The sequence below is a fragment of the Phyllostomus hastatus genome, unplaced genomic scaffold (genome assembly GCF_019186645.2).
Source record: "Phyllostomus hastatus isolate PE091 unplaced genomic scaffold, TTU_PhHast_1.1 phas_contig_40, whole genome shotgun sequence".
NCBI classification, from domain to species: domain Eukaryota; kingdom Metazoa; phylum Chordata; class Mammalia; order Chiroptera; family Phyllostomidae; genus Phyllostomus; species Phyllostomus hastatus.
The window spans coordinates 7975608-8002989 of NW_025333872.1; the positions used below are offsets into that span (position 1 = coordinate 7975608).

Sequence of the window (27382 nt, forward strand, 5' to 3'; positions counted from 1 at the left end):
ACAAGCCAAGGACCCTTGGGCCCTGAGACCAAGAGGGCGGAAGACCTGGAAGCCCCGCCTGGTGCTAACCCGCGAGGCTGCGCGTAGCTGGGTCGGTGTCCTGGCAACGCCGACGCGCTTCTGGGGTGAGAGGAGCGGGCGGCGGCCGCGTTCCTCTCGCGTTTGGCTGTGGGTTCCTCCCCGCATCTGAGGCAGTTCGGCTGCCAGTTGGTGCGTTGATCTCACCGCGTCTTTCCTGTAGTCCTCCCAGCGTTAATTAAGCTGGGCCATCCTTAGGCGAAGGGGAGGGAAGACTCATAGGTGGAAAAGGGAAGGTGCGTGGGGCAGTGAGCCCTGCGGGGGCTGGGTGAGAACTCACCAGAGCTCTGGGGCCCTCCGAACGAGAAACACCGGGTAGAGGGAGCCAGGGAAACTGATGAAGAGGCCAGACCTGCCCTCTTGACTTTCCGTGGCTGTGGAGTTTGTTTGTTTTGATTGCTGCCTTTCTTAAAAAGGTCTTTTCTTTGTCTCCAGGTTGCTTTTAATATTTAAAGTTAACACGTGCACAGATGAGTCTATACACCGGAAACGGGCCACAAGGCCGTCAGAGCTCCTGCATCGCCAGAACGACCTGCAGCAGAGAGGTGGAGAAGGTTCCAGAGAAAGTAGACTCCGGTATGACCATAGGAGAGAGGAGATACAGTTAAATTGAAGAAATCAGGAGGGCTGGATGGGATTTGATCTTCCTATCCAAGTATACTAAAGCCAGGAGACACCATTTCAAGTTTAAAAGGGGGCTAGCTTGGGACATACTGGAAAAAACCAAACAACTACTTGTGTCATATTAAACCAAGATCTAACAAGGTAAAGAGCAGATTCAAAGCAGAGTCTCACAAATGACCTTCCTGGACCTCATAACATTCCCATGGCTTTCCCGCCCCCACCCTGCCCTATATATTACAAATGAGTAAAGGGAGCCAGAAGTTTGACCTGCCCCGTGCTTCAGTCAATAAATGGCAAAGCTGAGATTTGACAGGAATCTTCTGGTCTCCAAAGTCCATGCTCTTTCATTTTTCCCCTTTGCTTATATATTAGTAGGTTTGTAGTACTGTATTGGATGGGATGGGTCAGGTAGAAATTATGACCACTTTAAGGAAAGATGTAAATTAAATAATGGATGGTAGTTCTGTAATTGGTTCTTAAGCCTGTGGAAGATGTTTGGGGCACATTTACCTTGAGAGAACAGTGTCATGGAGCAGAACAACCACAGTGTCTCAGAAAACCTCAGAGTATATGCCCAGGTTGGCATTTACCTGTTATAAGTGAGTGTCCTGTATGCTGCAAAAAGGGTTTGTAAAATCCTTTATCTCTTCTCCATCAGATCTTAGCTTGGTCCCTGGTCTTCTGTATCCAGGTCTGCAACCCCCTCATTTTTCTTGACAAGTGCAGGGAGAGGAGAGAGCTATGACTCACAACAGCCACTTACAAGTGGGGCCTTCAGAGCACTAGGAGGTAGAATTGTGAATTGCCCAATATGCCTAGGTCAGCAGGACAAAAAGGTTCTGGAATTCTAACTTGAAGCCCCAGACTTCTCTGCAGGTGAATCTGGGTTCAGGAGGGAGCTGCTGTTTTAAGGGTGGGGTCAAGAGGCTCCATGTTTCTGTATTAGGGGCACCAGCCCCTGAGATCGCCAAACCACATTTAGCCAAAGATCGGTGGCTGCCTTTTCTGCTCTGTAGATGTGTCACTCAGGAGACCACACCTGAGCTCATGGGGTTCAGGAAAGAAGGGCTCCAAAAACCAGTCGAAGATGAGTGCACAACGGTGGGTATACACACAGCTTTCTAGCAGAGAGGGCCCATTGCTGACATTCCTTATCGGGGAGCCTGTGACCCAAAATGGAGTTAAAAACTGCTGTCCCAGATCCTTAGGTTATTTGCCAGACAGATAGACAGGAGTGGGAAACTGAACGTCTAGTTAAAGAGTATCCATATTAAGCAAACTTGGACTGATGTATTATTTTCTCCTTTCCAGACAATGCCATTGTCTGAACAAGCTCAGATGACAAGTGTGTGAAAGAGCCTTGATTGTGTAAGATGTTATTCCTACCTGAAGAGATAGCAGTAATTATCCTGGATTCTACAGATGGTACCAAAGAAGCAGGATTTTCTGTAAACTCTCCTTTTCCCCTGAATTTCTTTCTAGTCACCAGAACCTTCACTTTGTCCTTTCGGTTGCATCATCTTTCCTCATCTCATAGTGCTGTAGCGGCTTGTTAGAATTTCCTATGTTATGGCTTACCGAACATTTTTGCATTGGAATAACAATTATCATGATAAGTGGTGACCCTTTCAAGAAGAGGTACCTTCGCTTATTGGCTCCTCACCACAACTAGAGAGCTGGACAGAGAGGAGGGTCTGGCACTGGGAGCTGAGCATGGGGAGGCAATGGACCTGCTTGAAGTTCCTTGTTTTCACTCTAGGCGTGGGAGCACTGGTACCAGAGTGGAAGGCACAGACTCTTCTACCTGAGCAGGTGTGGGGGGGCAGCTTGAGCTTCATTTAAGTGTTCCCATGTTGTGTTTGAGGCTGAGTTACCTCTAGAAAGATCTTGTAGTCACTTCCATCTGGAGGATACGCTGTTTGCCAGTTTAACACAGGCTGCCCTTTTTGTCCTTGCCTGTCACATGTCTTCCCTGCTGCAGCAGCCACAGGCCACTTTCTAGAGTGTTGCCACACAAGACTTCTTCAGCAAACAAGGAAATAGGCTAAATCTATAGGTGTGATTTCACTGCTCACTGCTCAGGGTTATGTAATATATTCAAATTTTGCCCCTAAAAATGAAAAAACAAAATGAAACAAAATCAAAAATCTTTTGAAGAGGTTCCTCTGATACCATCTGTAACACTCAATTCTTGCTTTGGTCAACTTTCAAGTCCTTTAGTGGGAAATATACAATTAAATGTTTTCATGCTATGAAAAGGCAACAGCAATTAAAACCTATGTGCAAAAATTATCATAAGTCAGTGCTATAATAAATAACTCAGAACTATATATAAGAACCTAGATGACATATCTGCCCTTGATCTTATTTCTTCTCTACATGTGTGGGTCCTTTCTGCGTTCACACAGATAAAATGTGTACCTTTTACATAGATATGTTCCTAGAAGTAGAACCATGGGATCAAAAGTACACTTCTCATAGACTTTGGAGGAGACACACGGCCAAGTTGCTCTTTAGTGAGATGGAGACATTCCTACCAGCAGTGTGCAAGGATGCCATTCCTCCAAGCTGGACCAATTTAGGGCTGTGCAAACTGATAGCAAATAATAGTATCTCATTTTAAATTCAGCTCTTTGGGTATTAGGAAAGACAAACTTTCCCCCAAATGTATATTGGCTATTTGTATGTATGTGTGTGTATTTTATTTAATGATTTACCTAGTTGAGTATTGTGCCCATTTTTTCCTCTTTGAGTATTTATTTTCACCTTATAAATTTATACAAATTTATAATTTGTCATGATTAACTCTTTCTTATCATGTATGTTACAAGTTTCCCTTTAGCTTATAACTTGCTTTGGAAGTTTTAAATGTGTGAGGTCTGTCCAGAAAAAGTCCAGCCATTGTTAATATAATGACAACAGTTTGCACAACATCCATGTAACCTGGCAGTGAAGGAGAGTGCACTGGAATGTGCATGTGTGAACAATGACGACTTCACTGTACTAGTCAGTGGGGGTGATAGATGCTGTTGAGTGAGCATGTGCACTCTGTGGCCATGGCATTCAAAATGACTGAGTGAGTAGAGAAATGAATCTGTGTCAGATTTTGTGTAAAGTTTGAACGTTCCTCCACAGAAACTATTCAGATGATTCAGAAGACTACAGCTATGGACAAATGGTGATTGGCAGCTTCATATCTTGTGCGGAGATTTTTTTTTTAAGATTTTACTTATTTTTAGAGAGAGGGGAACGGAGGGAGAAAGAGAGGGAGAGAAACATCAGTGTGTGCTTTCCTCTCACGCACCCCCTACTGGGACCCAGCCCACAACCCAGGCATGTACCCTGACTGGGAATCAAAGCAGCAATCCTTCGGTTTACAGGTCGGCACTCAATTCACTGAGCCACACCTGCCAGAGCCTGGTGCAGAGATTTTGGCAAAACATCAAATCACCCAGGTAACTCAGCCCTGCTACAGCCCAGATTTGGCACCCTGCAACTTCTGGCTTTTCCCAAAACTAAAATCACCTTAGAAAGGGAAGAGATTTCAGACCATCGATGAGATTCAGGAAAATATGATGGGGCAGCTGATGGAGACTGGGAGAAGTGTGTGAGGTCCCAAGGTGCCTACTTGAAGGGGACTGAGGAGTCATTGTCTTATTTACAGTGTTTCTTGTATCTTGTTCCTTTTTCAATAAATGTCTCTATTTTTCATATTACATGGCTGGTTACCTTCTGGACATAACTTGTAACATTAAACTACATTTTATAAGTTACACTTCATAGCTCTGTAATCTTGAACATGTTGTTTGACATTTTGGATTCTCAATTTCTTTATAGGTAAAATCATTTCCATTTTACCAATAATTATGACCTCATTTTTCTTCCTAACACTGTATACTTGTGTTCAGATTTTTTCTTGAACTTTGCTTATCTACATTATTAGTTTTTTCCCCATGACAAAACTGATGATCTTCATTTCATTCATTTCTGCTTTTCTTTTATGATTTACTTCCTTGTCATTTTGGAGGATTTATTCTTTTTCCCTCTCACTTCTTGAACTGAAAGCTTAGTTAATTAATTTTGGAATGTTTTTTTTTTTGCACTTTAACCCATCAGTTCCAAGAAGAACATTTTTCACAGTTTGCGTCTCTGAATTTGGATTGGTCCAGCCGTGCTGAGGGCCCAGAAGCAGGTGTGAAGTAGTTGTCATACACTTTGCTGTGTGAGACTGAACAATGCAGGAAGTATCTGTGGCTTCGGAAAATTCCAGAGGCAGTAGAGGAGCACTCGTTTAGAAATGCTGCATCACCCATGTTGGTGCACTGAGGCCAGTTGAGGTGGAAAATGTGCACATCAGTGACTGAGCTGAGAAGTGAGTTAGTATCAGATTTTCAGATGTGAGTATGGTTTGAAGAATGCCTTAACCAATTTATTTTGCTTATATTTTTCTTCTTTAAATATGCACATGAGTGCAATATGTGATTAAAATCTCTAAAAGACTGCTTCAGTAAGTATAAAGTAAAAATTCTAAGTGATAAAAGATTGTGCCATAGTTTATTTTTTAATTTTTTATCCTCACCAGAGGACGTTTTATTTTCATTACTTTAGAGAGACAAGAAGAGAGAAAGGAAGGGAGCAAGAGATGCCTCCATGTGAGAGAGAAATGTCAATTGGTTGCTTCCTGTAGGTGCCAGGACAGGGGACCTTTAGTTGTGAGATGATGTTCCGACCAGACCGGAACACACCGGCCAGGACCCCTGTGCCACAGTGTAATTGGCAGCCTTTTTTTTTTTTTAAGGTGCATAAAATAATAATGTTACCACAATGGATAGTGTCTTATATTCGGTGGAAAACAGTACATACATTTAAGGCACAGGTTTCTAAGCACTGCTTTAGTTGAATCCCACAAGTTTTGATATATAGTACTTATATTGTTGGTTGTTAAGTACTTCATGTTTCCCATTATAGTTTCTTTTTTAATATGAAATATTTACAAGTGTGATCTGTTTCCATGCTCATGGATACTTTGGCTGTCTTTTTATTGTTGATTTCTAATTGTATTGCATTGTGGTCAGAGAGTGTGGAATGTGTTGTATTTGACACTGCTTTTGTGACTCAGTATATGGGTGGTTTCTTCTTTGGCTGCCAGGGACCTGTGTTCCCCTCTTTACAACTCTGCTCCTTTCTCACCCCTCCACTGGGCTCCACTCCATCCCAACTACTCACACCTGAAGGAACCAGTTGACCTTCACTATACCTGAGGCTGCTCTAGGACTTCCAGCATGTTCCAGAACAGTTCTTCCCACACTTGGCTGCTCCTGAGGATCAGTAACCTGAGGTGCTTTTTAAACACAGTGATTCCTAGATCTTCCCTGGTAGGTCTGGGTCAGAGCTCTGAAATCTGCATGTTATTGAACGAGTGCTCCAAGGTGGTTCTCCTGACCAGGCAAATACAGGGAACACTGCGCAGCTGGGAGTCAGGAAGTGGGACGGGATGGAATGCAGCGCTCTGGTGGAGCTAGGCTTGCAGAGGAGGAAAATCAGTGGGAGACGGGAGCCCAGGAGCTACCGGGAGAGGGGCATTTTTTCAAAATGTGGGTTCCCAGGTGTCAACTTGGATAGATTCTAACTCAGAGGCTCTGTGATGGAATTTTGGAATCTGTACTTTTCATTCTAATGCAGACAGTCCTAGAATCAGGATAGTGTGAGGGGAGGAGGTAGCTCAGCTGGCCTTCAAATGTTGTAGACTCACAGACAGTCCTCTTAAAAGTAAAGGGTTTGGCCCTGGCCAGTGTGGCTCAGTTGTTTGCAGTGTTGTCCTGTAATTAAAAGGTTGCATGTTCAATTCCTGATCAGGGCACGTACCTAGGTTGCAGGTTCGATCTCGAATCCAGGCACATATAATCCCCAGTCTGGGCACGTACGGGAGGCAACCGATGGCTGCTTCTCTGTCTCATCTATGTTTCTCTCTCTCCCTTCCTCTCTAAAAGCAATGAGAAAAAAAAAAACCACAAAACAATGCCCTTGGGTGAGGATTTAAAAAAGAATAAAGGGTTTGGTGATGGAGTTGAGACTTGAGAATGTAGAAGGTATGATCCACTTGCTGTATGCATTTGAGAGGGAGCCAGATGACTACCAATCCCACCGACAGAGGATGGGAATTTACAGATGACCCCTGTATATACGTTCACGTGCAGCATGATACTCCGGAGCTGGAATAGCAGTCAACCTAAAAGTTCACTCAGGAGTCAGAGAAGTCTGAATCTTAATGCTTGTGGTATTCTTATAACCAGAAGTTACATTGTGATAGAAGTCTATTGACTTCTGTGCTCTGTGAAGTTATGCATGAAGAAATACACTATCCATTTACCTGCCTTTTTAAAAAAGTGGATGGACAAGGCACACACTCATGTACAATGATGGCAGAACAGATTGTCTTTCATGAAGCAGTAATTGTATAGCAAAGTGAAGACAATGGGTACACTTCTCTGTCAGTCATAGGCCTCCCTGACTTGTCACTGGGGTGCCTGGGGAGTTATAATTTTTTCACTTAGTGAACATCTGTTTTGTGCCAGGCCCTGTTCTGGGTGCTACTAAAATAACCGAGACACAGCCTGGTGAGGAAGTTGTGTACGGAAATGAATGACGACACTATGTTGTGAGGGGAACCCATGGAAGTTTCTGGAGACACAGTTCTTTGGGTTTTGATCACCAGCTACATTCATTAGTCTTTTATGAACAAATCCTCTGGAAAATTGTATTGAGATGCTCAGTAAACAGACAGTGATATATAGTTCGAGTCAGCTCTTAATTCTTTCACTTAGTTCAGAGCACACTCTGTGGAGGCACAAGCAGTCTCGCGCGGCAGTTGGGGTTTTAGACTGTAGTGTCATAAGAACTGTGGTCAAATCTAGGCCAAGATGTCTGTGTCTGTGTGATTTAAGCAAGTTGCTTAGTCTTCTGAGCCACAGTTTCCTCATCTGTAAAATGGAAGGATAAATACCTATGTCTGTGGGTAGTTATGAGAATAAAAAGGGAAAATATGTGTAAGATGTCAACACAATCCCCAGTACATACAATAACTGCTCAAAAATGTTAATTTAAAAAATTGTAGCCTAGGGAACAAGATGGAGTGGAAAGTATTTTCATTAACATAATCAAATTGCGGTGTCTTTGTGTTGTAGGTACTAAAGACAAGGATTTCCTGGAATCGGAGGGATTTTTCGTCAATACAACATCCTCTGACCAAAGGGGCAGCTCCTCATGTTCTGCAGTAATAGGTGGAAACGTCAGCACACCTCCAGCCCCCTGCAGAGTGTCTGCTCTCCCAGAGTAAGTAAGGGTCCAGCAAAAGGCCATAAACGGTGGGGAAATTCTGACCAGGAGCCAACGGTCTGAGATGTAGTTAGACGTCTTTGCCAAGAACATGGATTCTGGAGCCAGTCTGGGTTTAAAGCCCAGCTCTACCACTTAGCCTCTGTGTGAACTTGGGCAAAGTTTATATGTTCAATATATGAAAAAAATTATAACTCCCCGGGCACCACAATTACAAGTCAGGGAGGGCCATGACCGACAGAGAAGTTTACCCATTGTCTTCACTTTGCCACATAATTACTGCTTCATGAAAGAGAATCCGTTCTGTCAGATTAGGTGACTCGCTGGCATATCATATGTGCTGTGCAAGTGCTTGCTATTGTGAAGTTCAAAAGCAATGTAATAGTGGGGGGTAAATGCAGACAACTGTAACTGAACAACAATAAATTAATTTAAAAAAGAAATTTAGCCCTGGCTGGCATAGCTCAGTGGATTGAGCGTGGGCTGGGAACCAAAGTGTCCCAGGTTTGATTCCCAGCTAGGGTACATTCCTGGGTTGCAGGCCATAACCCCCAGCAACTGCACATTGATGTTTCTCTCTCTCTCTCTCTATCTCCCTCCCTTCCCTCTCTAAATAAATAAATAAATAAATAAATAAATAAAAATAATCACAGAAAGATTCAGAATGTATAAAAAAAAAGAAATTTAAAAAGCTGGTGAAAATAAACTAAACTCTATATTTTTAGGAATACATACATGCACATGTATGTAGGTGGTGAGTCTTAACGACAAGAAATGACTGCTGTGAGGGTCAGAGTCGGGGAAGTGGCCACCTCCCGGGAAAGGGCTCTGGGGAGGGTGGGGCTGGCCTCGTGTTTGTTTCTTGTCCTGGATGTTGGCTTTATACTTAGCTGTAAAGCTGTATTTATATTACATGTTTTGTGTGCCATTCTGTTTATATTTTTTTTACAGCAAAATTTTTGAAAATATTATTCTAACAAATTTTGTTATAATGACAGTAATTTCAATTCATTGTAAAAATTTTGAAAATATAAAAGCAGTATTAAAAAAACACAATAACTTCACCTCTTTAGAGAATCAGTGTTAACATTTTAATGTTTTTAATATGCATAAAAAGAAATTTCTTATGCATATAAATATATATTTATTTGAAATAAGATCTTTTGGTGATATTAATTTTTTTAGATTATATTTTATTGATTATGCTTTTAAGGTTGTCCCAAATTTTCCCCATTTACCCCCAACCACCCAGCACCTCTCACACCCTCAGGCAATCTCCAACCCATTGTTCATGTCCATGGGTCATGCATATAAGTCCTGTGGCTACTCCACTTCCTGTACTGTACTTTACATGCCCATGGCTATTCTGTAACTACCTATTTGTACCTCTTAATCCCCTCACCTCTTCACCCATTCCCCACCCCCCGCTCCCATCTGGTAACCATCAAAACATTCTCTGTATCCATGATTCTATCTCTGTTCTTTTTTTTTTAAAAAAAGATATTGTTTATTTATTTTTTAGAGAGGGAGATGGTAGGAGAAAGAGGGAGAGAAACATCAATGTGTGGTTGCCTTTTCACGCCCTCTACTGGGGACCTGGCCCACAACCTAGGCATGTGTCCTAGACTGGGAATCGAATTAATGACCCTTGATTCGCAGGCTGGCACTCAACACTGAGCCACACCAGCTAGGGCTCTATCTCTGTTCTTCTTGTTTGCTTAGTTTGTTTTTTAGATTCAATTTTTGATAGATATGTATTTATTGCAATTTTATTGTTCATAGTTTTGGTCTTCTTTTTCTTAAATAAGTCCCTTTAGCATTTCATATAATAATGGTTTGGTGATGAGGAACTCCTTATCTGGGAAGCACTTTATTTGCCCTTTGATTCTAAATGACAGCTTTGCTGGGTAGAGCAATCTTGGCTGTAGGTACCTGCTTTTCATGACTTGGAATACTTCTTGCCAGTCCCTTCTAGCCTGCAAAGTTTCTTTTGAGAAATCAGTTGACAGTCTTATGGGAACTCCTTTGCAGGTAACTCTGCTTTTCTCTTGCTGCTTTTAAGATTCTCTCTGTATCTTTAACCTTTGGCATTTTAATTATGATGTGTCTTGGAGTGGGCCTCTTTGCATCCATCTTGTTTGAGACTCTGTGCTTCCTTGACTTGCATGTCTATTTCCTTCACCAAATTAGGGAAGTTTTCTTTCATTATTTTTTCAAATAGACTTCCAATTTCTTGTTCTTTCTCTTTTATTTCTGGTACCTCTATGATGCAGATATTGGAATGCTTGAAGTTATCTCAGAGGCTTCTTACACTATCCTCATTTTCTCATTTTTTTGGATTCTTTTTTTTTCTTGTTCTGATTGATTGTTTTTTGCTTCCTTATGTTCCAAATCATTGATTTGATTCTTGGCTTCATCCACTCTACTGTTGAATTTCTGTAAATTGTTCTTTATTTCAATTAGTATAAACTTCATTTCTGACTGGTCTTTTTTATGCTGTTGAGGTCCTCACTAAGTCCTTGAGCATCCTTATGACCAGTGTTTTGAAGTCTGCATCTAATAGATTGCTTATCTCCATTTCACTTAGCTCTTTTTCTGGTGTTTTGATCTGTTCTTTCATTTAGGCCATGTTTCTTTGTCTCCTTGTTTTGGCAGCCTCCTTGTGTTTGTTTCTATGTATTAGATAAAGCTGCTTTGACTCTGTGTCTCGGTAGTGTGGCCTAATGTAGTAGGTGACCCATAGGGTCCAGATGCACAGCCTCCCCTATCACCCAGGCAGGGTACTGGAGGTGCACCCTTCATATGAGCTGAGTACATGCTCCTTTTGTACTTGAGCTTTGATTGCTGTTGGCAGATCAATGGGAGGGATTTACCCAGACCAGTCAGCTGCAAGAACTGGCTGTGACCATAGACCACCAGCCTCTGCCCTTCATGGAGGATCATCTATACAGGGACAGGGTGGTGGTGCTCTGAAATGGTCTGCAACTGTCCACTGGGTGCATAGGCTCTGGGGTTTCTTGGGTGGTGCAGGCCAAGGTCAACTCCCACCTGTGTTCTGCCTGGGGCCCACCCTGCATGAACTACAAAGCAATCTGAAGATGGCCAGTACTTGTGCTGGGCTGTAGGTTCCCAGGGGAAGCCAAGCTGTGAACTTAGGCTGGTTATTGCTAATGCCAGGCCTGGGGCCACTTAGCAAGACATATGGGCACTGGGGGCTTACTGAGGCCTGCTGTTGCTTGTTTGATAGGATTTAGGAAGTTGTGAAGCATGTCCCATAACCATCTATTCATATGGAAAAGCCCCTGTTAACAGCTTGGGTGGGCTTATAAGTTGGGTGGGAGCCTCAGGAAATCTCCAGGGCAGGGCAGACAGTGGTAGCCAGGTTGATGGAGTCTCAGATATAGCACCCACCTTCTGGCTCTGTTGCTCTGTGAGTGGAGGGCTCAGAAAAGGAACAATGACCTGTGCCCACATTTCTGTGTGGGAGAAAGCTGTCCCCCAGCTCTTGCCCTGATGCCAGACAATTCAGTTCCTCCCTCTATGCCACTGGTGCCTTTCAAGCTGCTACCCTGTTGCTGGAGCTCAGAGGGAGTGAGTCTGAGTAAGTTGGTGTGTGGGTTCTTTAAGAGGAACTACTTGGGACTCCAGAAGTTTCTTTCACTGACTCAATCTCCACTGCTTTTTGCAATCAGAAACAATGGGGATTTATCTTAGTGGCACTGGAACCCTGGGCTGGGAGGCTTGGTGTGGGGCTTCCTGCTCCCAAGATATCCCTCCCGAGTTTTTATCCACCACATGTGGGTGTGGTACCAGGCCACCTCCACATCTCCGCCCCTCCTACCAGTCTGGATGGATGTGGTTTCTTTAAATCTGTAGTTGTTGGACTTCCATTCAACTTAATTTCTGATGGTTCTGAGTGAGGGTTGTTCTATATTTGTAGTTTTGGTATGTGGTTGTGTGAGGAGGTGAGCTGTGTTTGCCTGTGCCTCCATCTTGACTGAAAGCCCTATACTACTGTTTTTAAAACCTGCCTTTTACCAACCTGCATTTACTCACTCTTCCACAGTCACCTATGTATCTGTCCATGTCCGCTGGTCCTCGACTTTAAGCTCCTTGAAAGCAGGGACTGTGTTTGGATCCCCAGTATCTAGTACAGTGCCCACCACAAAATGTGCTCAGATAAATATTTGTTGAGTAAGCAAAGCAGTTGAATTCTCTACAGTTCTTTTGGAAAGTTTCCTTTATCCTTGCCATCTTTTTTATACAGTTTGTTCAACAAAGCCTTTTCAAAAATATTTAGGGGAGATTTATTTTATCCCAATGTCAAAATTATCAGTTCTGAACTGGGGGAGTCTGAGTCATAGCATTTTTTTGCTCTATCTGCACACTACCAAAGTTCGAAGATATTAGTATACATGTTCATTTAAAACTGGAGATCTAGCTATACAAGACTTGTGAGTTGTTGAACTGGGGTTCTTTATGATTTTGGGGCAACATAGTCTAAAATGAGATGGCACATCAAGTTCAGGTCCTGCCTGTGCGTGTTTTATCCTTAACTTCTCTGAAGGTCCATTTCCTTTTCAAGTGGAAATGATTCTATTAGGCCCTACTTATCACAAGATTGTTAGTAGGGAGCAAATGCAAACAGTATGAAGTTGTTCTGAAACTACTCAAATATAGGGGTAATGTAATCTTATGGAAAAAGAGCCTATGATTTGATAACAGATAACTTATACCTGAAAACCTTGGCCATGACCTTCTATCTCATGCAAAGCTGCTTAAACCAGAAGGGCTGCTGACACTCAATGTGCTTTGTTGTAGGCAGCCCTTTTGACTGCCAGGAAGTTCAGCACCAAACATAATGCTCCATTATTATAACCATTTCAGCCTAGGTTTGTTTTTGATTATTTCTTTATATGCTTACTGGTTTTTAATTTCCATTTAATGATTTTGTTGAACATGCATCTGTTTTGTAAGAGTTTTCTTGAAGCATAATTCACATATCATATAATTCACCCATTTAATGTGTTCAACTCAATGTTTTTTTTAAAAAAAGACTTTATTTATTTTAGAGAAGGAAAGGGAGGGAGAAAGAGAGGGAGAGAAACATCGATGTGTGAGAGAGACATTGATCATTTGCCTCTCACATGCCCCCAACTGGGGACCTGGCCCATAACCCAGGCATGTGCCCTGACTGGGAATTGAACCGGTAACCATCCAGTTTGCAGGCCAGTGCTCAGTCCAATGAGCCACACCAGCCAGGGCTCAACTCTGTGGTTTTCAGTGTATTCACAGAGTTGTGCAACCATTACCACAATTTTAGGACATTTTCATTACCCCCCAAAGAAGCCCATCCCCTCTAGTTGTCACCCATCCCATGTTCGTCACTCCCCCAGCCTTTGACAACCACTGATCTCCTTTTTCTCTCTATAGATTTGCCTATTCTGGGCATTTCATGTAAATGGAATCATCAGTATGTAGTTATTAGTGTCTGCCTCTTTAATTTAGCATAATGTTTTCAAGGTTCACCAATGTAGTAACATGTATTAGTACATCATGACTTTTTTAAAAATTGTGGTAAAATATATATAGCCAGACATTTGCCATTTTATCTATTTTAAGTCCACAATTCAGGGTGGTTAATTATACTTACAATGTTGTGCAATTATCACTACTATTTTAAAAATATTTTCTTCACCCCAAACTGGAACTCTGTATCTAATAAGCAATAGTTACAAATTATCTTGTCTCCCCAGCCCCTGGTACTCTAATCTACTAACCTTATATATTTTCTGTCTCCTATTCTAGAATTTCCTATTCTAGATATTTCATATAAGTGAGATCATACAATATTTGTCCTTTTGTATTTTGGCTTATTTCACTTAACATAATGTTTCTTAACAAGTCTTTTTTTTTTTTTTTAATTCTCACTTGAGGATATGTTTCTATTGATTTTAGAGATAGGAAGGGGGAGAGAGAGAAACATTGATGTGAGGGAGAAACATTGATTGGTTGCCTCCTGTATGTGCCCCAAGTGGGGATCGAACCTGCAACCTCGGTATGTGCCCTGACCAGGAATTGAGCACACAACCTTTTGGTGTGTGGGATGATGCTCCAACCAACTGAGCCACTTGGCCAGAGCAACATAATGTTTTTAAGGTTCATCCATGTTTAGTATATATCAGAACTTCATTCCACTTTGTGTCTGAATAATATTCCATTGTATGTATAGGAGACATTTTGTTTGTCCATTCATCTGTTGATGGACATTTAGGTTGTTTCTACTTTGGGGCTCTTATGAATAATGCTGCAATGACTATTTGCATACATGTATCAGTTTGAGTCTCTGTTTTCAATTCTTTTGGCATACTTTAAGTGCCTAGGAGTGAAATTGCTGGGTTGTGTGGTAATTCAATATTTAAATTTTTGAGGACCCACCAAACTTTTTAGCATGCATCTTTTGAATGTGTTTTAGTCTTGCAAATTGTAAATAAACAAATTATGTGCCCATGGATGTGTATGGAAGAGTAGGCGTAGTTATCATGGTTGAGGGTAATTCTAGTGTAAGATATGTATGATCAGGTCCTAAATACCAGTTTAAGCACATGGAAAAATCTAATCCTTCTGCTTCCTTTCCAGCCCTGTGGCAGATTTGGATCTGAAATCCTCTTCCTCACATTCCAATCACTCCTCTGAAACCTCATTGTCTGAAGTCCAAAAGGATAAATATCTCGAGGAGTTTAGCATGCTAAAGTTACAGACAAGTGAGTAAGTCAGAGATCCTCCTCCACTTGCCTTCATGCTCAGGGTCTTCCCACAAGCCTGTCACACTGTTAGGCGCCATGCACTGAAGACCCACTAAGTGCCAGGCATTCAACAACTTCACCACTGACTGTTGTAACAACTCCGCTGGGGAAGACACCATTATGTGTTTTTCAAAAACGAAGTGCCTTTATATGAAAACCACAAAAGAGCTATCAAAATGCTAAAATAATAAAGAAGCATGTAAAGTGTATAAAGAAACCCCTTCCCCAGTATTCTCCAACAATATCCCCATTCTGCCCAAGAGCTGTGAAGAGTTTAATATATAAAACATTCTTCCAAAAATTTGAAATGCATGTGTTTGTATGTATAGATGGGTGGGTTATAGTATTCAACCATGTTTTCACTAGTAGAAAATAGTATACAAACTATTTTCACTTACTTAAATAGATCCTGGACCTCTTTCTGTGTCAATTCATATAGATCTATGTGGCCAGTAGAAACCTACCCATTTTACACAGAAGGAGACTGAGGCTTGGAGCGGTTCAGTGACCGATGCAAGTACACACATAGCTAGGACATGGAGTGATGGGGTTAGAACCACACTTGCCTGCCTCCAAAGCCTGTGTTCTTTCTTAGCCACCACAGAACCCAAGTGTTTTTTAAGCGACCATATAGCTGTTAGTGGATCTCTTATTGTTTAAAATTATTTCAGTAATTTTATAGGAAAAGTATAGAATGGGGAGACAAGGATACTGAGGGGTCCAGTAACTTGCCCCAGGCCTCAGAGCAGCCTTTCTCGTTTGCCTCAATCACACGTGTACATACTCTGGTGTCATTGTAGTTCATGCATGTGCTATTGTTGCTGCCAACCAGGTAAGCTGCCATGGTTGGCCCCACCCTTCCCTGGTTGATGGGCATTTTCTTCTTCCTACTCACTTAGTGACGGAGTAAAGGTTGGATCACAGGTGCTTGTAAAACTGTCTCTGAGCTTCCCAACCCATACATCGCTTTCAACCATAAAAATTTCTTTATTTTTGGAGGAGGGGATAAAAAGGGAAAAGAAAAGAGGCCTCTTAGATAGCTTTCTCCCCACTTCCCTTCCTTTGGTGTCTAGCCCCACAGAGACTAATACTGCTTTGGTGGAGAACCAAGGCATTATCCACACTGACAAAGGCTGTACAGCCAGAGAGTGCCTGGGAGTGTCTGCAACTTTTTCACATCCCATTGCATCATGAAGTTGGGAGCAATGCTAATGGAAGGATTTCTGATGTCTTGCAGGAGATGGGCAGCGTCCTGAGTGGACCTTTTATCCAAGGTTTAGTAACAGCATCCACACCTACCACATTGGAAAGCAGTGCTTCTTTGAGGGGGTCTTTCTCAGCAACAAGAGGTCTCTAGTGGAGAGGACAGTGGACAAGTGCCTTGGGAGGAAGAAACATGGTAATGTTTTCCTCCTGGCCCCTGACTGTGCAATGCCTGCAAATACCCTTGAGTCGTGATTCCACAGCCCCAGCATTCCGCAGCTGGGGGCTGCCCTGTGGGTCACTGTGTCAGCCTAGTGCAGCCAGGAGGATAGGAACATGAAAGTGATGGTTGGCAGGCTGCACTTCTTGGCAAAGAACTCACAGCATACGCTGATCCACATTTTCGTTTTTCTCTGAATTCATGAAATGCTAATGTGACATTTAAGTCATCAGATAAGTTCTCTCAGATACTTATTAATAGAAACCTCAGTGAAGTTTGAAGCAAATCATTTATGTTTCAGTTAGATGCTGCCTATCTTATGCATTTAAATTGTATTTTATATTCTTTACAAGGAAAGCATTCCCATAAACCTCAGCTTAAGTGTACATTGTTATTTCATAGCTTATTTAATGAGAGGTAATTGACACGAGCATTTGTATCTATCTACTTACCTACCTACCTATTTACCTATCTGTTCATTTCCTTGGTTTGTAACTTGGTGAGTTCTCTGTCTCAGCCTATCCATAATTTATTGAAGGCCTAAAGGTTGCTGAGTACTGCAGACTGTTTATGGCACCCTCTTCTATAGAAATACCTGTGTAGGAGGCAGCCACTGCCTCAGGAATGAATAGAATTGCTGTAGCAGGAATACAAAGAGAAAAAAAATAGAAAGTTTTCATTTTTAGTTTTAAAATAGGCTTTTAAACTCATATCAGTGACAAGTAGTTTTGAAAACGAAGGATTTTGTTTAGATAGAGAATACATGAAATGCCAGACTGGAGGAGGTAGGAGGGTAGTCACTGATACGGGGACTTTGAGGAGCCCAACTCCTGAGATCAAAATCTGGTGGGTGATTGGATGTGAATCTAGCTGGGGCTTTTGGCTGGTGGACGAGCTCGAGCCTCAGAGGGAGGTGGCGCCTGCCCTTACTCTGAGCTGGAGAGCAGTGATAGCTGTGGGCAGCGGGTGGGCAGAAAGCCAGCCTCAGAGTGTCACTCGCCTGGGAGGTGTGGAAGAATAACTGCATTTCTGTGCCCTGTGGAGGCCATGGAGGTTGGGGCAGAGAGAAACAGTGAGAGAAAGAGGGAGCAAGCCAGGGGAGCTGCCCAGGTCTCACACTGGAAAACCACAGTATGATGCACTGTGGGTCATCAAGCCAGGGATCTATGAGAATAAATTTATGCTTCACGTGATGCACTGTGGAAGGGGATGGCTTCCTGAGGCTCAGACTGGATGCCACGTTTTAGCAGACAACAGAAATAGATGCCACCTCTCAGAGAATAGCAGAGATAGGGCAAGCAGAAGATACCAGTGTGGTTTGCAGACATTAACTGAGGCCCCAAAGCCTTCCACTAAAGCCCTGATGTCATGTAAGCCTGCTGCGCACACCCCTCCTTCCCACTCCCAACTGAGATGCAGCAATAGGGTAGAACAGGGAGGATTTATTTAACTGGTTTAAATCTGAAACAACTGAGAAAAAGCAAGAAGAAACTAAGTTTAGCTGGATATTACTTACAAATGCTTTTGGCCTCAAGAGAAAAACCAAATTATCAGAGGCTTAAATCATAAGACATTTATTATGCACCTAATAAGCCTTGAAATCTAGGCAGCCTGTATGGTCTGGTTGCCCAGTAATGTCATCAAAGGAAAGACTCTTTCTGTCTCATGCGCTGTCATTCTCAGTAGTGTTGGCTTTTTGTCTTATCAAAAATGCTTATCATGGTCACAAGATAACTGCTGCATGCACAACTCCAAGCATCATGTCTCTCTTTAAGACCAGGAAAAGAGGAAATTCTGTTGTTGCCTTCCCCTTTTAGAAGGAAGAAAGAGTTTTACCCTATGGTCCTTAGGAGACTTCCTTCCACTCATTTCTCACTGACCAGAACTGGGCTAATGACAAGTATGTATCAAAAGGGAGTGGCATTATGCCCTGGCCAGGTGGCTCCGTCAGTTGGAGCGTCCTCCCGTCTACCAGAAGGCTGCGGACTGATCCCTGATCCAGGTGCATACGAGAGGCAGTTGACTGATGCTTTCCTCTCACACTGATATTTTTCTCTCCCTCTCCCCCTCCTCTCAAAATCAGTGAACATATCTTTGGATGAGGAGCAAAAACCAAGAAGTGAGTGGGATTGTCGTGATGGTCCAAGTCCTAACCCTAACTCATCACTCCCTCGTTAACTCAGCAGTAAAATCATCCTAAAGTTTGTGATTGTTCCTTTTCCTTCCTTCCTTTTACGTGTTTAAAAATAAATGCTGAGGTATGTTTATTGACTATATAGAATAAAATTTCACACTTACATGCTTCTCACTCTGTTTAAGAAATGGTATATTATCTTTCTATCTGAAGCCTCCAACAGGCCTCTCCCAAAATACAGCACCTTTCCTCCCCCTACTCCAGTGATAGCCCCTCTTTCTACCTTTGTTAAAAAGAAAATCCTTTTATTAAGGACATTTTCAAACATGTGCAAAGGTAGAGAGAAGAGCATAATGTAACCAGACGTACCCGTCACTTAGCTTCAGCAGGAATCAACCTGTTTCACTAATCTTGTTTCACTTCGCCCCTCTCCCCCATGGGCTGTTTTAAAGCAAGTTTCAGACATCATATAGTGTCATCTGTAAACATATCAGTGTGTCCCTCTAATAGATAAGGATTATTTTTATCAACATGATCACATGCCTTTCTCATATTTCATTAGTGTCACCAAATAGTTGGTGTTCAAATACCCAATCGCTTCACAAATGCCAATTAAAAATACTTATAATTTGTTTAAATTAAGGTCTAAAGAAGGTTCACACTTAGCAATTAATTGAAAAGTCTCTTCAGTCTCTTTTACTATATCTTCAGTGTCTTTTACTATATCTTCAGTCTCTTTTAATATATAGGTTCTCGCCTCCTTTTTTCCCTTGCAGTTTATTTGGTGAAAGACTAGGTCATGTGTCCATAGTCTGCAGTTTGCCACAGTCAGGATTTAGCTGACTGCATTCCTAGATACCATGTGACAGGCTCCTTCGTCCTGGGTATTTCTTGTAAACCGATACTGGATTTGTTGTAGGGTGGTGACTTCTTCATAGGTGCTGTGGTGCAGCGACTTCTTTAAACATCAGATGCAGTGGTCTTTTCCCACTTCTTCTTTTCCTTGGTTTTCTGTAGCACTTAATATTATTAAGCTTGACACTGAACACTTATTGCTTTGTGAAATTCTCTCCTCTCTCATTATTTTCTTTTAAAAAAAATCTTAAAATTTTTTCAGTTAAGTTGACATTCAATATTATATTAGTTTCAGGTGTACAGCATAATGATTAGAGATTTATATAATTTATGAAGTGATTCCCCCAATAAGTCTAGTCCCCACCTGGTGCTGTGCATAATTATTACAATATTATTGACCATATTCCCTATGCTGTACTTTACATCCCCATGACTGTTTTGTAACTGCTAATTTGTATTCGTAATACCTTCACCCTTTTCACCCAGCCTCCCAACCTTTTTCTCATGTGGCAACCATCAATTTTTCTCTGTATTTAACTCTCATTAGTTCTTGAACAAGATGGAGAGGCAGCTTCAGGGACTGTCATTTTGAATTGGAATCAATACATTATAGAAAAAAATATATTTAATTAATAGTTGACTCCCAGCAGCTATGATCAGGCTGTGAGGGGAGTTCTCTAAAGGCTTAATTTGTTGTCATAGGTGGAAGAACAAAACGTTTTCTATGATTATAGGTTGTAGGGAAGTAGACCTGAAAAAATATTTTTTCTCTTGTATAGGTCTTCCTATGGTAGAGCACACTGTAGTAGTCAGCATGGGATGGATTCTGCTGCAGTAGCACACCACCTCTGAAACTGCAGCAGCTTAGTCAAAGTTTACTCTTCCTCTCGTAAAGTCCACTGTGATCCAGCGGCTCTCCAGGGCAGCTCCCTTCTCAGCAGTGACTCAAGGATCTCTTTTGCTTTCACCCTGTGACTTCTCCATCTCAACATGTGGCTCCCAAGGCTGCCCTAGCAGGAGAAAGAGAAAGTGCTGGGGGGTCACGTGTCAGCTCTTAAATGCTTCTTTCTGGATGTGGCACACATCATCTCTGCTCACAGCCTGTTGGTGAGGGTATGGCTTCATCTGACTGCACCGGGGTGGAGAGACGTGGGACAGAATATGCTCTTTTGGTGAACAGTTTGCTCCTTCATCCGTTTCTTTGATTTTAATGTTTGTCCCATTTTCTATTGCCTGAATGTCTTCATAGCTAGGAGATTGGATGGTGCATCCAAAAGTGTAAGCAGGCATGATGCATTATGAATCTATCAGCTTTTGATATGCAGTGGCCAGCACTTAGGGCTGATACCTGTTTTTTTGAATATTCAGAAATCATACAAGATCCCTCATGGCTTAAACTCACATGTTATCTCAGCAGTGTCATCCGGGAGGTTTTCCCCTAAGGGTGACGCCTTGTACTCGAACACCAGCTATTTGTTCTTCCCTACTCACGACCTCATCCTGTGGACTCCAGCGGGGTCCTAGGTCCTGCATTGTCCTCAGACCACTGGCATCACAATCAGCTGGAGAGTTCACGCAAAATGCCGGTTCTGGGAACTACTCCAGACTTTCCGAAACAGAATGTCTTAGGTCAGGACCCAGGAAGCGGCGTTGCTAACACATTCCCTAGAGGATTCTGAGCTATGCTGAAATTTTAGGACTGCTGTTCTGTAGTGTATGGCATTTACCACCTAGTGTAATATTATTTAATCTCCTTATAAACATGTCTTATCTCCCCATCTAGATAAGATTCCCTAGGAAAAGATTCCCAGGGGTGTCCAGCCTCTCCGTGTCTTTGGGTCATACTGGAGAAAGAATTCTTTTGGGCCACACATTAAATACACAAACACTAACGAAAATTGATGAGCAAAAAAAGGTCTGTGCATAATTGTCGTAATATCTGCCACCACAGATAATTGAAAAAGTCCTCATGTAATAACCCTAATGATGCATTGGCCCTTTCGATGATCTTTTAAAATCATGGAGCAGGTCCCAAGTTTGTGATCACTAATATAGAAAATGTACGTATCTAAGTAATAAAACTTAGTATGAAACTTAGTGATAACACTAAGTAATATTTTAAGTAAATTTACAATTTTGTGTTGAGCCACATTACTAGCCTTCCTGGGCTGCATGTGGCCCGCAGGCCATGGGTTGGACACCCCTGGTTTATACCTTCACTAGATGGCAATTGTATTTTCCAGAGTGAAAAACAAATTTGGAATGGGGGTGGTATTAGTCTAGGCCTGACTTCAAATAATAATGAACAAATGTTACCTGAGTGCTGATTATGGTCCAGATTATGCTAATGGAGTATTCATGATAACCCTGCAAAGTAGACATTCAAAAGAAACAGTTTAAACCGTTTATAAACAAGGCTTAGAGAAGTTAAATAGCTAAAGAGCACAGAACTAGAAACTGCAGAACTGAATCTGCACTCAGGCATGACTAAATCCAAAGTCCCAGCCCTTCTCACCACCTCTTGCTGTCACCAACCTTTACTTGCCAGTGCCCTGGTTTGGGATTCAAAAGACAGGGCCACTCCACTCTCCTTGCTTCACACCCTCCGCACTCATACCCGGCAGGCACTCCATCTTGGGTGTAGGCGATGCTATTTCACCACACTTCAGAGCTAGCAAGAAGTTCAGATGAAGAGTGTTAGCAACCGAAAAGGCTTTTGAAAGAAAATGGTTAAAAAACAAGTTCTTCAGTACTTCCACCTATTGTGAGGTAGCTTCTCTGAGTTAGCTGGAGGAAAATAGCTTATCAAAAACCTTCCCTAGCTCTCCCTTTGCCTTGCCTCATGGGTATGATTGAATTAAGTAACAGCAAAACGAACATCTAAAAAGAAGACAGTGAGGCCTGTGCATTGGGTGCGTGGGCTAAGATGGAGGACTTGCCTCCAGCCATGCATCCTGCTTCTAATTGCCACCACTCAGAAACTTTATTTTTTTAATCTGGTCCCCTCCTCCCCTCCTTGCCCCTCCCCTCCCCTTCTTTTGACTCAGACCACCTCACCCAGCACTGTGATTTCTCCACCTCCCACTCCCTTGTTTAATCATTAAGCCCTCAGGACAACGAAGCTCTGGTCAGCACGCAGTCGTCTTAGGTCTTGGGTCTATTGATTATAGAGACAGAGCTTTCAATCAAACTAAATATAGTATCTTGGCCTCAGTTTTGTTTTGCTCCACGTCCAGAAAAACAGAATGATCCCACCAGACAAATCCTTGCAGATTCAGAAAGACGAACTCCATGGCTGACATCAGGACCAGATGCAGTGATCAATTACCCCCTGCCCTACAGCAACCAATCAGTAGAGACCACGATCCTAACTCCTTCACCCACCACGATTAATGATTTTTTCCCTATAGAATCCATTCCTTGGAAGCCCGTCAGGGAGCCAGGTCTTCGAGGATTAGTTCACTTGCGACTCTGGGCATGATACCATCTCCTGAATAAATCCTCACTTTCTTGATTGCAAACTTCTGTTTGTGTCTTATTGCACTTTGATGAGCACAGGCAAACGGACCCGTTTGGTCCAGTAATGTGATCCCAAGGCTGGTTAGTTTTGCAGTCCAGGCTTTTTCTCTTAGGAGGGGCATCTGGTGTCAGATGTGTGGGTTTAAATGACTAACTTGTACCAGCTGCTTCCTTTCAAGTGTAAGTGATTACTTGTTCATTACTTGTCCCCAGTCGGGTGTCGGAGCAGCTGCTGAATAAGCGTTGTGTGCTCAGCAGCGGTGGGCTTTCTCCTGGCTCCTCTGCACCGGGAAGGCCGCCTCTGCCGCTGCACTGCCCCAGGCCTTGAAGCAGAAGGAGGAGACGACTCTCCTGAGCTGGTTTCCTCCTGAGAACCAGAGAGGCAGAGCTTTAATGACAGTAGCTTCTAGAGCTTCATAGGACTCAGGGATTCAAAGAGCACTAATGCTCAGGGATGAAAAGATTTAAATCGGAGTTCTTGCTCATTGCTGCAGCGATACCTCTGGTTCATCATTCATTTTAATCCACGCCTTCGGTATCCTTCTTTCCCAGGGTGAGGTAATCATAACAACACCTTTTAGAAAATGTCCCAAACATAGGCTCATACTTTTATCTTCTTCTTCTCAAGGTAAGACAATTGTAAACAGAACTTTAAGATACCTATCTGTACCTCATAATAAAGCCCTAAATTATCTTATTTCCATTGTCATGTCAACAGAGCAAATCTGTTCATATCTTTAGCCATTTTTGTGATTTTAAAAAAACATCTTTCATAGATATTGACCCCAGGAATGGAATCCCGAAGTTAACTCCAGGAGATAATCTATATATGTACCCAGAACAGAGTAAAGATTTCCACAAAATAGGGTCAACTCTCCCACCAGTGAATTTTTCAATGTAAGTATATGCTAATGCTAGGGTTATTTAGTTAAATTTAAAGGAATTGTATTTTTCTGTACTACAAGTAAATTATATTTTATAAGGGGAAGAGCTCAACAAAATCTGGTTGGTGAAAATTCCTGAAAACATCCATATTTACTTTGTTAGTGTATACATACATATATGTTTAATTAAATTTATACACAGGACCTTTACTACAAAAGAGTGGTTGTTAATTTTATTCCTATCGTTATTACCACAAATCTGAAGACTTTAAGTTTCATGCCGTGTCAGGTTGTTGGTTAGTGGCTGCTAGTTGGGTTTGTTTACACTTGGAACTGAACTCAGACCAAAGTGATTGAGGAGAAAGGGAGGGTCATTAAATTAAAAGAAAAATAGTTGGTGTATTACATTAAAAATACTAATTAAAAAATTAAGCATGTTTGACTTAATGATGTTCACTAAAAATGGTAAAGCTAATAAGAGTTATGGCCATTAGAGTTTTAAAGCCCATATATGACGATTAAAACAGAAGATAAGACATTTATTGAACACAGTGATGTATCAATCTCTGCCATAGAAGAAAACCAATTTTATGATCACCTTTTCTGTTTTCAGAGTGCCATATGAAAAGAAATTTGATACATTTATTCCACTTGAGCCTCCTCCACAAATTCCCAAGTGAGCGTTTTCATCATTGTTTTCTTATCCTATCTTTATGAAAATATCAGTTATTTATTATTTTCTCCTGTGGAGGAACTCACAGACACCCTCCACACAGGGACGTTTTGAGTCCTGGCAGGTGGATGGGCAGTTTGTATGAGGGTCTCGGTGAGACAGTTGGAGGCAGGTGTCTGTGGAACCTAACGGCTGGGCTGCCCAGAAGATGCAGCTGACAGACTACCAGATGCTGTGTGGTATGTTAGGTGTGCGCTGTCTGGGGGCGGGTTATGTGGAGCTAAGAAACAGGGTCCCTGATTTCTGAAACACAAGGGTTTGCTGGCAAAGAAAGACACATACTTAGAGGAGTGCAGCCAGTGAGGATGGTTAGAGTTTGAAAAGGCGGAGAGAAAGACATGGGAATATTCTGTATTTGAAGGAAGTACCAGTCCTCTCTGATCTCATATTTCCCCTTAGTTCCACTCTGAACTTGACTTATTTACCCAAGTGAAGTTCTAACCTAGAAAAAGATGTGTCAATGTATTGCTCTTTGTCCTGCTATTATCGCTATTTTTATTTGGGCTTCTTCTATTGGTTTGTCTTCAATGATGGCCTTGAATTATAACCTTGACTCTCACCCATTGTCTATATGTTAAGTCTCCTCTTCCTCCTTGCAAGGACCTCCCTACCCTCAGCAAATTTATCAGGGCTTTTCCTCAATCACAGTACATTTTTGCTTTAAAGGATGAAAGTTCTAGCTGCTAAAACATAAAAGCATTTTTCATCTCCCTGCTTCGACTTACCCCAGGAGTCACATTGCCTGATGTCTGCACACAGTGCAGCCCAGCATATGCCATTTGAAATCTCAGCAGGCCCGGGAGGACCAGGTTGTGAGAGCTCACATGGGTGGGCAAAATACCCAGGGGCTCCCGACAGTGGGAAGTTCTTACTAGTCCTAGGTATGAGCAGCAAGAGGAGGGATCGGGGTCCGCAGAGCAGTGGGAGACGGAGGTTGTGGCCATGGAGAATGCAGCCCTGCCAGAACTGGGGTACCTCTGGCTGCAGGGCAGGAACTAGGTAGAAATATCCCAAGCCCACTTTTCTCACCTTCTGGGCTCCTGCTGGTGCCTGGTGCCTGTCACTCACCCAGCCCAGTGCCCAGTGCACCGGGGGGGCAGGGAGGAGCCTGGGTGATGATGGCTGCAGGGGCAGCTTCCTGGACAGAAAAGGGCAGAAAATAGACCTGGGTTTGGGCAGGGACAAGTGGTGAACAGTTAACATGGAGTTTTATTTTGACACTGATCTAAATTGGAGGCCTTCTTACTGACCATGTTTATAAATTTTGCATCCGACAGACGCAAACTCAGGGTATTTTCTTCCTGCAGCTTGCCCTTCTGGGTGAAGGAGAAGGCCAACAGGCTGAAGAACGAGATAAGAGAAGTTCAGGAACTTGACAATTGGCAGCCAGCGACCCCTTTGCTGCACAATTTATTCTCCACTGGTGGGTTAAAAACCTTCAAAGAATAGCATACAAACTGGAGACAAGCCCAGCACAGCAGGCTTTTGAGAGGCTTCCCCATGGAGAGGAGAAAAGGCAGAGCCTCTCCCAGAGTGGGTGGTGTGTTCAGCCCCAGGTGGCCCCTTGGGCAGGTGTTGTGACTGCACTTCATGGGTTGAGTGGTTGGTTTTGGTTTTTAAAGATTATTTATTTATTTTTAGAGGGAGGGGAAGAGAGGGGGAAAGAAAGGGGGAGAAACACCAATGTATGAGAGAAACATCGATGGACTGATCGGTTGCCTCTCACACACACCCCAACTGGGGCCAGGACCTGGAGTCGAATGATGCTGAACCAAGTGAGCCATGCCAGTCAGGATGAGAATGCTTAGTCCTTTAATGGAACTCAACTGTTAACACTGTGCCTCTATCCACAGGTACTTTGGACTTTCCAAGACAGCCCTGAGCAGAAGGAGGCCCATGGAGCATGCACCAAGCACCCTGGTGGGGGGCCTCCTTCAGTTGACTGCTCCTGTTGGTGTGCCTGTTCTCAGTCAAAAGTTTGACTTTGATGAGGGGTCACTGTACTTGTTTTCTTTTTAAACTTTATATTTTGAAAACTTGCAAACTTGCAGAAAAATTACGAGAATTGTACAATGAACAAATACCTACATATCCTTCACCTGAGCTCTCTGCTTGTTAACGCCTGCCCAAATTTGTGTGCGCGCTCTCTCATATCATCGTGGTTATTGTTTTGCTGAATTACTCAAGAGTGCATGGTAGGCATCATCGCCCTTACTCCTACATATCTATAAACCTCAGTGTGTGTCTCCTAAGGTCAAGGATGTTCTCCAACAATTACAATACAAATATCAAGTTCAGAGAATTCAACATTGATATAATACCCCCACTATATAGTCCGCATTCAGTTTTATTTAGTCAAATTTTGTTTTCTAAGGATGTGCTCGAATCAATGGTAAAATGAAGACATTTGAGCTTTCGTGAACTTTAATAAAATTATTTTCATTTCATTAATGCCTTTTGAGATTTTTCTGTACTATTTACTTGATACATGTCAGAGAAATGTGCAGGCTGGCTCTCCACCAGGTAACTGATGCCAGTGCCTGGGAGCTCCATTCCCTGCTTCCGTGCTGTCTGCCCACACTGCCAAGCAGAGTGACAGCTCAGCGAGCACCAGTCATGAATCCTAGGGTCTTCCATCAATCAGGCAAGAAGCAAACATTTGGAGGAAAAGGTGGGTACAAAGCCACCCTTGTACAGGCAGGCTGTGACTCTCAGCAGTCACACCGATGGTTCAGCATTTTCACAGCCACTCTCCTTCTCCACTAAGGAGACCCCATTGGTTGGCTAATGAGTGGTACAGATCTGGCTGCCCCGAAATCTTGCAGTGGAAAGAGAACTGGGGCCCATGCTGAGACGCAGAATGCCCAAGACAGGAGACATAATTTCCTGTCAAAACGTCTTCAGACACAGCCAAACCGAATGAAGCACATCCATGCTGTCTTCCCAGCTGCCTTTAGATGAATCAGTAGAGAGCGTGTGGCTACTGCCAGC

The 27382-nt window shown here is 42.6% G+C and overlaps 1 protein-coding gene across 1 annotated transcript; it reads left to right on the forward strand.

Annotated features, from left to right (window-relative positions):
- SPATS1 (spermatogenesis associated serine rich 1) lies at positions 1-26724 on the forward strand. The gene is made up of 9 exons (XM_045843835.1): positions 1-125; positions 514-654; positions 7887-8034; positions 14677-14801; positions 16081-16242; positions 23551-23671; positions 24272-24334; positions 25699-25814; positions 26245-26724. The coding sequence occupies exons 2-9, from the start codon at positions 549-551 to the stop codon at positions 26271-26273; spliced, it is 870 nt and encodes a 289-aa protein (XP_045699791.1). The 5' UTR covers positions 1-125; positions 514-548; the 3' UTR covers positions 26274-26724.
- Positions 26725-27382: the final 658 nt, after the last annotated feature.